Source organism: Oryctolagus cuniculus, chromosome 8 (genome assembly GCF_964237555.1).
Source record: "Oryctolagus cuniculus chromosome 8, mOryCun1.1, whole genome shotgun sequence".
In the NCBI taxonomy this organism is placed as follows: Eukaryota; Metazoa; Chordata; class Mammalia; order Lagomorpha; family Leporidae; genus Oryctolagus; species Oryctolagus cuniculus.
Genome location: NC_091439.1, coordinates 24,891,033 through 24,905,057, shown reverse-complemented (window position 1 = coordinate 24,905,057; position 14,025 = coordinate 24,891,033). Strand labels below are relative to the sequence as shown.

The 14,025-nt window shown below is 44.9% G+C and overlaps 1 protein-coding gene across 1 annotated transcript in view; it reads right to left on the bottom strand.

The window, feature by feature from the left end:
• The window catches only part of MAML3 (mastermind like transcriptional coactivator 3), a 477,422-nt gene that overhangs the window by 176,001 nt on the left and 287,396 nt on the right, over positions 1-14,025 (bottom strand). Inside the window, exon 2 of the mRNA XM_002716951.5 lies at positions 10,538-12,106. Within this exon, the coding sequence (XP_002716997.2) occupies positions 10,538-12,106 (1,569 nt within the window). The remainder of the gene's footprint in view (positions 1-10,537; positions 12,107-14,025) is intronic.

The window sequence follows — 14,025 nt, the reverse complement described above, 5'->3', positions numbered from 1 at the left end:
TGAATAATTTATATTAAAATATAAATACTTGTAAACACAGGTAGCTGTTGATGGCAGTGTAGCACAAATTTAATCATTATTTTTAAATAGTGAGAAGTTTCTTGTTTAAATTTTTATTTATTTGAAAGGCAGACAGAAAGAGAACGAGAGTGAGAGAGAACAAGCAGAGGTTACTCCCCAAATAACCGCAACAGCCAGGGCTAGCCAGGTCAAGGCTGGGAGCTGGGAACGCAATCTGGGTTTCCCATGTGGAGGAGGGCAGGGACCTAAGTGCTTGGGCCATCACCTGCTGCCTCTCAGTGCACACTAGCAGAAAGCTGGAATTGGGAGTAGAGCCAGGACGCCAACCCAGGCATCCTAAACAGCATCTTAGTCATGGTGTCAAATACCTAACCCTAGCAGGAAAATTAACTATGAGCTTTCTTCACACCTTGAGTGTAGGAGCACACCTTAACAAACTGGAAATATAAATCAAAACAATAAGATAAATAATTAGTTGTATAACAAGTGTTTGAATTGCTTTCAAATGAAAATAAGATTTGGTCTGTAGATTCGCGTGTGACAGTATCATCATCTTTCAGACTCTTCTACCACCCTAATAGTCACTCACATGATCATCAACCCTGAATTCCTTTCCCTTCCACCTTGTCACAGGGTCGCCAAGTTCTGTTACTGCTTTCCTCCCGAAGCCCTTCTCCTCGCTTTTCTCTTCAATTCTCATCGCCAAGTCCAGATGGAGGTTCTAACTGTCTCAAACGCGGGACAGCAGAAAGTGCCCTGACCGTTCTCTTATTCACAGTTCACTGCATTCTTCCCCAGCATACACCTCCCTAGTGCTAGGCTGGCTGGAATCTGAACTGTCCACTTCTGGAGCAATCCTGTGCCTCCGGCAGAGGACTTCCCATCCAGCTCCATCCATCCGGCTCCTCCTCATTCTGGTCTGCCTCAAAGCTTACTTCCCCTGTGGCAGCTGCTCTGATCTATCCAGGTTGTCCTGCCCCTGCCCCTTCTCTCTGCTGAAGGATCCTCAATGCAGAATTCAATAAGGTGGCTCTTAACACTGACTGCCTTGCATTGACTTCACACATGGGACTCCTTATCTACTTGGCTACATTGTCCCTTGCTGTATCCTTTCTATTTTTGGTATCTCTCTTTAGGCTATAATATTTAGAATCCTACGAGTGAATACACATGGAGTGAGTGTATGACTGGTTGCGTTTCACAATCACCTGTACTTGTGTCAGATGCTTAGACTCCTGGCAGGGAAAAAAAGAGAGCACTGGTCTACCCTCTTGCCTGTGAGTGCAGCACATATGCGCTGGGGGGTTGGGGGAGGGCCTTGGGTGCAGGAGACTACACCTTGAAAGGAAGGGAAACTGCCTCAGGCAGTGGAATGGAATCGGGCACCTGGGAGAGGCAACAGCCCCTCGAAGTCCAGGAACACTGGTGAATGTTGCCCGGATGCTGTCCTTGAGCTAACCACGCGTCAGAACACAGAACACAGTGAGCCTTGCTCTGACAAGCCTTGGGCTGCCTTTACTACAACACCACCCATCCCACTGCATTCTCCTCCTACGGATCTTGAGGATAGTGGGTCAACACACACAAGGCACCACCAATAGGGGGTCCAGAAACAGAAACCGGATTAACCAGCCCTCTCCTGGAGAGACAAAGGGAAAGGCCACCCCTTGTCATGTTGGGAGAAGGGCACAGGGGGCAGTGGAGGATGTACTGCTGCTTTGTCCTACTAAGAAAATTAATCGGACACAACTGCCATATTTAAGTATGCAGAGGGTTCAGCACACACGGGCTGCTTTGGCTGCAGTTTGGTGTCGTGTTCCATTTCTCGATCAGGAAACAGCAGTGATGGTGGCAGTGCAGCGGAAGGGGGTGGGGGTGGGGGTGGGGGTGCTGCTTATCCAAGTGCACATTCCCAGGCCTCATCCCAGACCTACGGATTTGGCAGTGGAATCTCATTACGTGCATCTTGAACATTTTCCCCAGGTGCTTCTTAGGCCCATAAATGTTTCAGAACCACTGTGTGGTGAGTTGTCCGCCCTCTCAGTAAGCAACAATGTTCTAGTCTCAAAGCGCCTTTGTAGAGAATTCCCATGGGGAGTCAATTAAACTCCCTTTCTTGCACAAAACCATCATGGAACTAATTCCTTGGCTAAAAGTTTTCATTTTCTCTTAGGTTTGTATTTCCAAGACTACGGCAGAGTATCAATCAGGATTTTCAACACAGGCCAGGATGTATATGAAAATTTTTTATTTTACCTATCAATAGGGACATTTTATTTATTATCTGGACTTCTGTAGCACTTCTGCCCACTGATTTCCCTCGGCTGGGAGGGTTTGGGTTCCGTCAGTGATGAGTGTTCTGTCGATATTTTACCTTGCACCTCAGTTGCCAGGTACTATTGGCTTAGTCAGGGTCGTAGAACCTAAACTGTTTTATAGTCCTTGAAGTAAGTCAATATTTTCAAGATTCTGAAAACTAATCAATGGTTATAATCATAAGTTCCTATTCTAAACAGTATGATGATGTTCACTGTGTGTTCTTTTGAATACACATGTTTGACATAGTAAACTTTATGTCAAGGGAGTACTTTAGGTTTTATGAAACCTGCTATTCAAAAATCCAAAATTTTATAAATTGTAATGCAGAATCCTCTGTGAGATAAAAATTTGAATATTGGAAAAAAAATTAAAAAGAAGAAAATTTTTAATACTGGATAATATTCCACATTCAAAGAGAAAGGTGCTGAAAGTCACTGATGGGGCCATTGGTGGAATGAATGCTCACATTGATCTTGGCCTTCTCCAATCTCCCAGTACAATGAAAATAAAGGAATAAACATGATAGAAACCTTCAAGAACCAAGATGGGAATAGCAATAGCTATCAAGGATGTCAACAGAATTTTGGAAAGCAAAAATGAGATGGCTGAATGGTAAATGACTTAGCAGCTTAGAGAAAGTCACATCTAATTGTGCAGTAGGAGAAGCCAAAAGTCAAGCATGACAGTGGATGCTAAATGATGCTGTAAAGACTTTGGAATCAGAGGCAGCCTGAATGCCAGGGCAGGAGGTGTGAGCGCCAAAAGGAAAACTGCAGTCCTGTGCAATTGAGAGATGGGGCTGATGCCCTCCCTCACAGTGGAGGAAGGAGGGTGCATGACTTCGGAGAGATGAAGCCACGAGCCTTTGGAATCCCAGATCCCAGGCTGCTACAGCAAGGATGTGGTTTGTCCCCTCGGAGGTTCCTGTGTTGGATGAACTTTGCTCCTACTGTGGTGATGGGGGAGATGATGGAACTTTAAGAGGGGGGCCTCATGGGAGGGAAGTAGGTCACTGGGGACGCTGCCATTGGAAATGACTGCGGCAGTTCTCACGAGAGCGTGTTGTCCTGAGTGAGCACCTCGGCCCCTGGATTTCTCTGTGCGGCTCCCTGTCTGGCTGTGTGCCCTCTTCTCCATCTCATGCACCATCACTGGGATGCCCTCTACTCTGAGGTCCTCAGCAGGGAAGAAGCGGGCACCTCTGGAACTGGAAGCTAAAGAAACCTCTTTTTTTTTTTTTTTTTGACAGGCAGAGTGGACAGTGAGAGAGAGAGACAGAGAGAAAGGTCTTCCTTTGCCGTTGGTTCACCCTCCAATGGCCACCATGGCCAGCGTGCTGCGGCCGGCACACTGCGCTGATCCGAAGGCAGGAGCCAGGTGCTTCTCCTGGTCTCCCATGTGGGTGCAGGGCCCAAGCACTTGGGCTATCCTCCATTGCACTCCCTGGCCACAGCAGAGAGCTGGCCTGGAAGAGGGGCAACCGGGACAGAATCCGGTGCCCCGACTGGGACTAGAACCCTGGTGTGCCGGCGCCGCAGGTGGAGAATTAGCCTATTGAGCCGCGGGCGCCGGCCAGAAACCTCTGTTCTTTACAAGCAGCTCAGCCTCAGGTACTTTGCTATAGTCATGGAAAATGGACTGACACAGGTCTAGCTGGAGCAGGTAGAGAACTCCTTCAACGACAGGGAGTTAAGTGAAAGTCTACATAGTCTTCGGTGAGACACCTCTCACCATCACTACCACCTACTAACTCCTTGTCCCTGCTCAGCTCCAGAAAGCCAGCACCCACATTTACCCCCCTCAGCAATGAAACTCATAGGGTCTTTTTTTTGTTTGACCCAAGGGAAAACAATCTACAGGCAGTGATCCAGTGAACTGGGCAGGTGCTAACCCTGTCCCTTCTCAGCAAGAGCCACAGTCACAGCCTGTCTATTCACACAGAGCAACTAACCAGCTTCATTGTTTCTCTTTCATAAACAGAGAATTGAGAAAAGCTTTTCAAAAAAGTAGAACAAGATAAGCATGCAGAAAGGATACTTGGGCAAAGCCAAGGCCAAGCAGGGAGCACAAGAAAACAACTTAAAAATAATAATTAATATCCTTAGATCGATAAGTCAGAGGATAAGCCAGAGCTTATGGAAATACTTACTATCAGGTTTGGAAGATAAAATTAAGGAAATCTCACAGAATATGGAACAAAAAGACACAGGCTCAGAAAATAGAAAAGACATGAAAGTCAGAGAATAATCCAGGAGGGTTCACATGAACTGAAGTCCCAGAAAGTCAAAAAAGGAGAAAACGGAAGGGAGAAATGATCAAAGGAATAATGCCAAAACACAAACCAGGCCTTACAGGATACACATTTCCAGATTTTTAAAAAAAGTTCACAGTACTACATGCACTAAATGCAAAGAGCTATATTAAGATAAAATTTCAGGGATAAAGAGAAGCTCTGAAAAGCTCTCAGAGTGAATAAATGAGTTACACAAGTAGGAAGTGGGATCCAAACATCACTGAACTTCTCAATAGTAGGAAAGTCACAGGTTCGAGAAGAAACACCTGTAAAATCCTCACTGAATGTTTCTCAGCTTTAATTCCGTATCAGGTGAACGATCGATCAAATGCAAGGATGAAAACCTTTACAAAAATAGTTTCTATAAAACAAATCTCCCACGTATTCTTTCATAGGAATTCATGAAGATGTGTTCCACCAATGGGAAGGAATAACTAAAGAAGCAGGAATGATCCAAAAATCAGTTAATGCAGCACACATGAGCGGGGAAACATTCCAGACATGATGGCACAGGGCAGGCAAGACTTCAGTCAAGCAGTAGGCCAAGAAAACAGTAGGACAGAAACAGACTGGTGCAAGGGGTAGAGAACCTTCAACAGAGACACTGAAGGAAGGAAGGAGAGAGGGCAGCGAGGGAGAAAGGAAGGAGGGAAAGAAAAAGCAAGGAAAATATAAGAAAAACCAGGTCATTACCATTTGAGGTGTTTGACCATATTGAAAGTCTTAAAGTTCAGAAAAGTTTGAGGATGGATCGAAGGCAGATGCAGAGACAAAACCAGTCAAAGAGAGAGAGAGAGAAGAAGGGATAGAGAGAGAGAGAGAGAGAAAGAGAGAGAGAGAGAATGATTAATTCCAATGAAGCAAGAAGTTGTACAAGAAAGGAAATACAAATGCAATCATGGTGTACTACAAGAATAAACTAAAAATTAGTTATGTAAATATGGAATACTTCTAAAATCACAATTTGTGACATTGGTAATTTTCCTAAGAGTATGGTTAAGAGAAAAAGAGAGATTGTGTTAGGGATGTTGCATACATTTGTGAGCTAAATCCTCATCTTCCGCAGCATCAAACCACTGAGAAATCGAGAGACAGCCACTTATTAAGACAAATGGAAAGACAACTTAATGAATCGAAGTGGTTGCCTCTGGGAAGGGGAAATTATGAATAGAGTGAGCAAAGCAGAGGACTGCTACTTCTCATCATAAACCCTGCAGCACTAGTTGACTTTCTGAACTAAATGCATGCATTTCTTGGATAAAGTAAACAATCTACATCTTAGGAAACTGAACAAAGGGATACTAGGTCCTTAAAGTTAAGGAAAATGTTTCTTCAAAAGGACTTCCATGACAATTGTGAGTATTGGGGCTTTGTTCTTTCTGTGGGGATCTTTATGGCTAACATGCTTATAATAATATACCACACAGGACATCCCATAAATTTTGATAAAAAAATTGAAAAGAGAAAGCAGTTTGTAAAATATATCTTTCTGTATCTACATTGGTATCTATAACTGGATCTAAATTTGCATTTATATCTATATCCTCAGGATGGTAGACACAGCCACACATAGAAAACACTCATGCCAAGAATAAAGTAGTAATCTCTGATCGATCTCATTCTATGCATCACATGTTGGAAATTGTTTACTATCCACTCTTCCACTTAGGAATCATTCTTGGGCTGTGTGTAGGCTTGTGACATTTCCTGGCCAGCAAGCAGGTTTTTTGCTTTTGGTTTACTTCTTCTTTAGTGGCTCAGTTGTTTTTAGTTTATCACACCGAGGGGTTGAATTTGCCTGCCTGGTAATCTCATTGCTGCTCCACTGGCCTCCCATAACCACCTCTTATCAAAGGATTCTTCATAGCCTGGCCTTTCCACTTCTTCTATTTGATCTCAAAAGCAGCTCCGTGTTAACTGTGCTAATGCTTGTTCCACTCGCATGGACAGTCAACCGTAAACATATTTTTGGCCCAAATTTTGGCAATTTTCATCAAATGATTTATTAGACATCTTTATGTTTAACAAAAAAATGTCAGGCACTATGCAGAAATAAGACCAAAGTGAGAGGGGGCCCAGGGAGAATGGATTGATTCTGTTCTTAAGGAATAGTAAGACTATGATAAGAAGATAGGTAGACATGACCAAAGTTAAAATCTCATTATTTCATCACAGAAATACATCTTTAAAAAATTAAAGAGCAATCCTGGAGATCCAATGACAAAGTTCTCAACAGGAGAGAGAGAGAGAGAGAGGGAGAGAGAGAGAGAGAAAGAGGGAGAGAAATGGGGAAATGACCAAAGAAATGAGGCAAAAACATAAAACAGAGAAGATCTGAAAACTTTCAATAGAAATGTTATTGATAGGCCCATTGTCACTGTTGTAGCTAGTCTTGCGGGAATTAGAAGAAAATGTTAAGGAGTAAAAGGGGAATCTGGAGAGAGAAAGGAAAAGTGAGTGTGTGCTGAGAAAGGTTTGAGAACAACTACAACAGGGCCACAACTAAAATATACGAAGTAACAGAAAATAACGGTATTACCTCAATCCAATTGGCCAATCTAAGAATGTTTTTGAAAACTAGCAGAGTGTAGTTTTTTTTTTTTTTTAAATAGGCAGCTTCCTTTCCTTAAAAATGTATGTTTCCAGATGGTAGAATTAACACAACTATGATAGGAAATTTAGAAAATCCAGTAAGAGATAAAGAGGGAAATAATAATCACTCATTTCTTTTCCAATCAGAAATACTGTTCCTAACATTTCACTTACTCAATATTTGTCTACACATATTGGAAAACACAATTTGGTAACACTTATGATCTGCTTATTTTACCCTATAATGAGCATTTTCATATGATTAATCATTCTTTCATATTAAGATTTATACATTATTTATGCTTCTAAAATACTTGTTTTGGTTCTGATTTTTCACCATCATAAGTAACAATATGATCATAATTTTGTACAACCCTCTGATTTTAAGAAATAATATGTAAATTCTGAGAAGTGGAATAACTAGATAAAACATTCAACATTTTGAAAAGAATTTGTATTGTGTCATTTTGGATAGCCAGAAAGCGGGTACATTTCAATTCATTTCCTTGAGAAATGGTATTTTCCACAAGTGTCTCAAACAAGTAAACATCTATGAGAGTTAATTTTCTTCAAATAAATGTGTCCAATATTTTCTTACTATTGGCTTTTGTGCTCAGATCATTCATTAAACCTGAACATTGACCAAGATCCTTGTAACCAACAAAAAATGAAGTGAATTTTCACCAGCAACAGCAGAAAACAAAATTCAACACCCATGAATAATTATATTTCATATCTCACCTGTAGTTCATGCTAGTATTTGTGCAATGTACCTGCATGGAGTGTAATTAACTATGCAGAGGCTATGTAAATACTGCTCCACCATCAGATAAAAACATGGAATAAATGGCATGTTTGCAGAAACATATTCACATGTTTATGTATGTGTTTTTAAGCTTGTTTCAAACAGCGGTGAGTTAATATTTCATTTAAAATGACGCTTTTACCTAAAGGTATTGATGAAGTTAAGAAGCTATTATTCTGGGGTCGGCGCTGTGGTGAAGTGGGTTATAGCCCCGGCCTACAGCTCCGGCATCCCATATGGGTGCTGGTTCAAGCCCGGGCTGCTCCACTTCCAATCCAACTCCCTGCTAATGTGCCTGAGAAAGCAGCAGAGGATGGCCCAAGTGCTTGGGCCCCTGTACCCACATGGGAGACACGGAGGAAGCTCCTTGCTCCTGGCTTCAGATAGGACTAGCTCCAGCTGTTGTGGCCATTTGGGGACTGAACCAGCCAGAGAAAGATTCTCTCTTTCTCTCTGTCTCTACCTCTCTTTATAACTCTTTCAAATAAATAAAATAAATCTTTTTTTAAAGAAGCAATTATTCTAACAAGGCCCCCAAAAGGAAGATTCTATCTACCCTCAAAATTCTCCATGAGAAGAAAGGGGAAGAATATCTAGATTTAATCCAGAAAACCAGCACTTTTGCTTCTTTACCTGAATGGGCCCTTGCAAAACAGGACTGCTGCAGTGAAAAGCTTCAATGACACATGCTTAGTTAGGCAAGCAGAAGGACCCGAAATAATGAGTACCTTTGAAAGTCATGTTCCACCCAAGATGGGAACTTTGTCCCCATTAGCACATTTTGAAAGGCGTGTAGCGCGTGTGTCAGGAGCTGGGGTTTTGGTGGGGTGCATCACTGCGCCCACATGTCTGCAGAGCCTGTGAGCTGGAATTAAGCTCCTTCAGTCTGGCTCAGAGGAATCCTTTACTGTAACTGGCATGAAAGCAGCGAATGTAGAAACACAATTTGTATCAACAAGAGACCTTTCTGGTAGCTTGCCTGATGCATCTGGGCTACCACAAACATCCCTGTGTATTGCTGTTGTTTTTCCCTGCTTCAAGACTTCATCATGAAGTGAACAATACACTGGTTTTTCATATTTATATATATATGCATGTATAACTATAACATGGATAAATTTAAATGAAAATAGATAAAACATAGAAGTTCACATTTCAATGATGTTTTCATACCAGCTACTGATTGCCGTTCATGTAAACCAACCTACACCTTTATTTATGCAGACAGAATTTCCTTAGAGATGGTTGCCACGTGCAGACAAGAAGCCACTGTGAGGTTTTGGGGGTTGGAAGGCTGTGAGGGCCAAGAATGAAGCCACAGAACTAAGGCCTGTCTCCGCAGGCCGGCACCACCTGCAGCCCTCCAGTATCCATCAAGCCTGGGGGGTAGAGGCGTGAGGGTAGGGCAGGGTGCAGCACTCCAGGAGATACAAGACGCAAACAACCACCAAGCAGGGCAAGAGCTGCCTACATTGCCTCCCGGTGCAGCCAATGCATCCAATGCTAGACAAACATCCAGCCACCAGTTTTAAACTCGGCAGGCTCCACAGCAAAGACTTCTGCAAAATCTCCATCCAGAATACCCATGCCGGCATCCACAAGCACAGAATAGCAACCGGCAGTAGCGGGGTCACTCCTGACTTCATCCATGCGTGTCACCACAAGCTGCTCCTCTCTACTTCTGTCCTCCAGGGTGGATAGTGTTAGGGGAGCTCTGACTGCTAGCCCCCAGTCAGGACGAGGACAGCGAACCGTTAGACAATGGCTATCCACCCTCCAACCGATACCACTCATTTTTTTTATGAAGCATCACTAACAGCCCAGCCCTCACACTCCACGCCAAGACATCATGAGGGAAGACCACAGAACAAAGGAGACTTTATTTTAATCCAGCACTATGATATACTCACCACGAAATACTCCTGAAACAGAGGCAAACGAATTGACCAGGTTCCACTCTGCCCCCAAATAATGCAACTGAAACAGCTTCCAACTGTGGCCTGTCCAGCAATAACTGTTTAACATTGAGTAGTCCCACCAAAACCTATCCTCTGACGATACAGAAAACAAGCCCACATGTGAACAGCAGGAATAATTCCACTATCCATAATTCATTAAGATAGCTGAAGGTTGCTCGGGGCCTTGTAAAACCATCGTGGTTAGCTCCGACCGTCCTTGCCTTCCTACCACCCCAATCCTAAGACCCTAGGACGACCTCAGAGAGCAAGCAGCTCAGGGTGGCGCCATATTGATCCTGCACAGTGAGAATTTTATACAGTATTTGGCAAAGAATAATAGAAGCTTGTTTCCTGGGCAGTCATTCACAGTTTTTCATGTCTCAGAAGAAAGGAAAAAAAAATGACGCAAAGCTAGCAAGTACCTGAGGATGTGCAGGGAGGACCTCCACAGCTAATTAGATCCCACTCCAGCTGCAGCGAGCGCATCAGGCAGAGCCAGTGTGCGACGCACCACCAGCCCCTCCGAGCGCGTCTCACTTTCACACTTACCTGACCGTGGGATGGAAGTGCAGCGTAAGCCATGGGCTGGTTCATCACCCCTTTCTGCTTCATGAGAAGCATGCGTTTCTGCTCCTCGCTCAGGTGCGCCCTGGGAGCCTGCAGCTGTGGTGGCGCTGGCTGCTGGGACGGCGGTGGCGGCTGCTGCTGCTGCTGCTGTTGCTGCTGCTGCATGTATGGCATCAAGGGGTTTTTGTTGGGGTTGGCCATCGGCGGGGTCATCCTCTGACTCAAGTCTGCATTAAAATGGGTCAGCGGCTTAGTGTTGCCATAAGTCAGAATATTGTGCTGTTTGTTTAAGGAGTTTGTACCCAAGTTATTTGGCTGCTGATTGATCATATTCATGTGATTTGGAGGGAGGTAGTTATTCAGTGTTGTCTTCTGCAGGTTGTTTGCCATGGGAGGCACTATAGGGTTTTGGTTGTTAAAGGCTTGGGGGTACATCATTGGGCTATTTGGTTTTTCTGCAGTAAAAGCTGCTCCATATGGACTGGATGGAGGCCCTAGGGGAGACCAACTCTGATTTGAGTGTTGCTGCTGCTGCTGCTGCTGTTGCTGCTGCTGCTGCTGCTGCTGCTGCTTCTGTTGCATGAGTTTGGCCCTCTGTTGCTGCTGCGCCGCCATCTGTTTGAGCTGCTCTGCTGGGGACATGTCGGAGCTGGGCACAGCCACTGGGCCTGAACTGGCCACTGTCACTGCTGCAGGATTAAGGAGATAACCATTTCCAGGCCTGGGGGCAGCCTGGCCAGGAGTGTGGGCTTGGTTTGGAGTTTGAGGGGACTGGACAGCACAGTTTGCGGGTGAGCTGGCAGGGTTTGGAGCTGCAGGAGTGCTAGCAACAGAAGGTAGGTTGGGGGCCGTGGTGACAGAGGAGAAGGGAGGACCAGAGGAAGAAGGCCTGGCCTGGGGAGAGCCCATGGAGACGTGTGCAAAAGGAGAGTGAGAGGGGTCGCTCTTCACGCTTGCACTCTCCTGGGAGAGAGGGGTCTCCGTGGCTGGCTGCGAGAACTCTGGCTCCTTCTTCTCCTCAAAGTCTTCATTGAACAGGTCCTGTATGTCGTCTTCAGGAACCGTGTTGGCCAGTTCATCGATTAACTCTTGCCACTCCTGATCATTCAGGTTAATGTCTGAGAACAGCTTGTTCTGATTGGACAGAGATGTTTCTGATGTGTCTATGCAGGTGGGGTCATCTAGAGGTTCTTGTTTGAGGTCTTTGCTCTGCAAGACGGCGAAGCTCTCCTCCAGGTCACTGCAGCCATTGACAGGAAGCTTCATCTCGGGCAGCATCCCGTTCTTGCTCAGATCTTCCAGGAGCCCGGGAGGGTGCGTTCCACTGTTGGGCAAAGGCAAAGAAGGCTTCAGGTCAAGTTGGTGAAGAGGAGAAGCTGAAGGCAGTGGCATGTTGTTGGGCAAGTTGCTGATGGCTTCCATCCCTGCTGGAACGTCCTTTCGGATTCGCTTGCTGGTTGGAGAAAAACTCCCATCGCAAGCACCATTCTGCTGGTCTCCATTGAGTGGTGATCGGGCTCCTTCCAACTTCCTTTTCACAGTCTCTTGTAGCTGAAAAAGAAAGAGGAAAGAGGAAGATTAAACCTCCAAGCCATATTTTACTCTTTCACATCATCATAAGCATTGCTATGAACCAAGATGTTTTTAAGATTTATTTATTTATTTCGAAGGTAGAATTATATATAGAGAGAGAGAAGGGGGGAAGGAGGGAGGGAAGGAGAGAAGGGGAGAGAAAGAGAGAGAGAGGGGCAGAGATCTTCCATTTGCTGGTTCACTCTCCAAAGGTTGCAATGGGCAGGACTGGGCCAGGCCAAAGCCAGGACCCAGGAACTCCATGCAGGTCTCCCACATGGGTGGCCTCTGCTGCTTTCCCCTGCACATTAGCAGAAAGCTGGAGAGGAAGCCAAGCAGACGGGACTTGAACTGGCCTTGCTCTATGAGATGCCAGTGTCGCAAGTGGCAGCTTAACCCACAGCACCACAACACCACATCCTGAATCAACTTTTAAGTGGTTTAAACACATAAGAAAGAAACAATACTTCTCATTTCAAACTTGGGCAACTTGCAGCTCAAATTCTATAGAAGACTTTATCTAAAAGCAGAGCTCACAGGACAGAGAGAAAGCACACTGAGGATCGGAGGGTGGGAAACAAAAGATAGGGAGGTATCACCTGTTGTCATTTTCCAGTTGACTTGAAACATGGACCAAAATGTGTCACAACTGAAAAAGATATTACTACCTGTCCTGAATTCTTGGTGCCTCTTAATTGAGAACAAGGAATGAAATCTGTAATATTTTAAGGACACTAAAGAACCTCTAAGAATACGGGATTGAATGCATTTACTAGAATGCATGGGAACTGAAGATTAAGGTTTGACTCAGTCCCAAGCTTCCTTTGGGTTCCCACTTTACTTCACCTTGCGGAACAGTATGAAACAGTAGTCCTCTCTGCCACAGGCAAGTTTCCATGGTACCACACTCTCTGCATATGCTTCCTGTCCACCCACTCTTTCTCAAGTTCTTTCTCCTAAATGATGGGGATCCTTTAGCATTTTTGTCTGAAGATGTCTTTCCTTCTGCTTACTCTCTATATGTGTCGAGTTGATCTCCTCCATTTACAACAGCTTCAGTTGCTTTCTCTAGGCTGGTGACTCCCAAACAGTAGACCTGGTGCAACTCCTCTGATGAGCTCCACCAACTTCAGCATCCTCCCCTCTGCTAGTTGATGGACAGCTAAAACAGCCTATCCGCTTTTGTTACCCAAACATGATCCTCACCAATATTCTTCCTCTCGGTATCTGTCGGGTTGCCCAAGTCAGAACCCAGAACACTTCTCCAGAATCCCCCCGTTCCCATCGTTCCCCAAGTCCTGTGGATTCTGCTTCCACGATATCCCTTCCTGTGACTCCACCCTGTCGCTCCCCTAGGCCAGCGCACCGTAACCTCTCGCTGGATTGTAGCAGCAGTCTCTCCATTGGTCTGCGGGCCTCGCCTCCATGGAGTATTCCACTCACTCTTTCATCTACTGCTTTATTTGCTGTTTTATTCTCAATCTTTTGCCTGTATTTCCACCTTTTCCAACACTCTATTGCCCTTCCTGTTAATTGCCAAACGCTGCCTCCCACTAATTTCAGCTTAAAATCCATCTTGGCTCCTGCCCGCATCACTGGCTCCTGCTCATCGTATTGCCTCTGTCCTCAGCATCGCCCTCCACTGCCTCCTGCATGGTACACTTTCTAGCATCTCTCCTGAAACTCTTCCACTTTCTCACATGTCAAGCTTCGGACAAGCTGTGTCTTTCAACATACTTCTCTTCCCCTGCCTGTCCTTGGTCTCTGGTTAGTAGCTGCTTATTTTTCATTTCGGTTCTCAGATTTCACTTACTCTAGGTTGTCTTCTCTCGTAGTCCCTCCCCACCCAACTACATCAGCAGTCTTCGTGATTTGCCTACTTGGCATCCGCAGGCTGC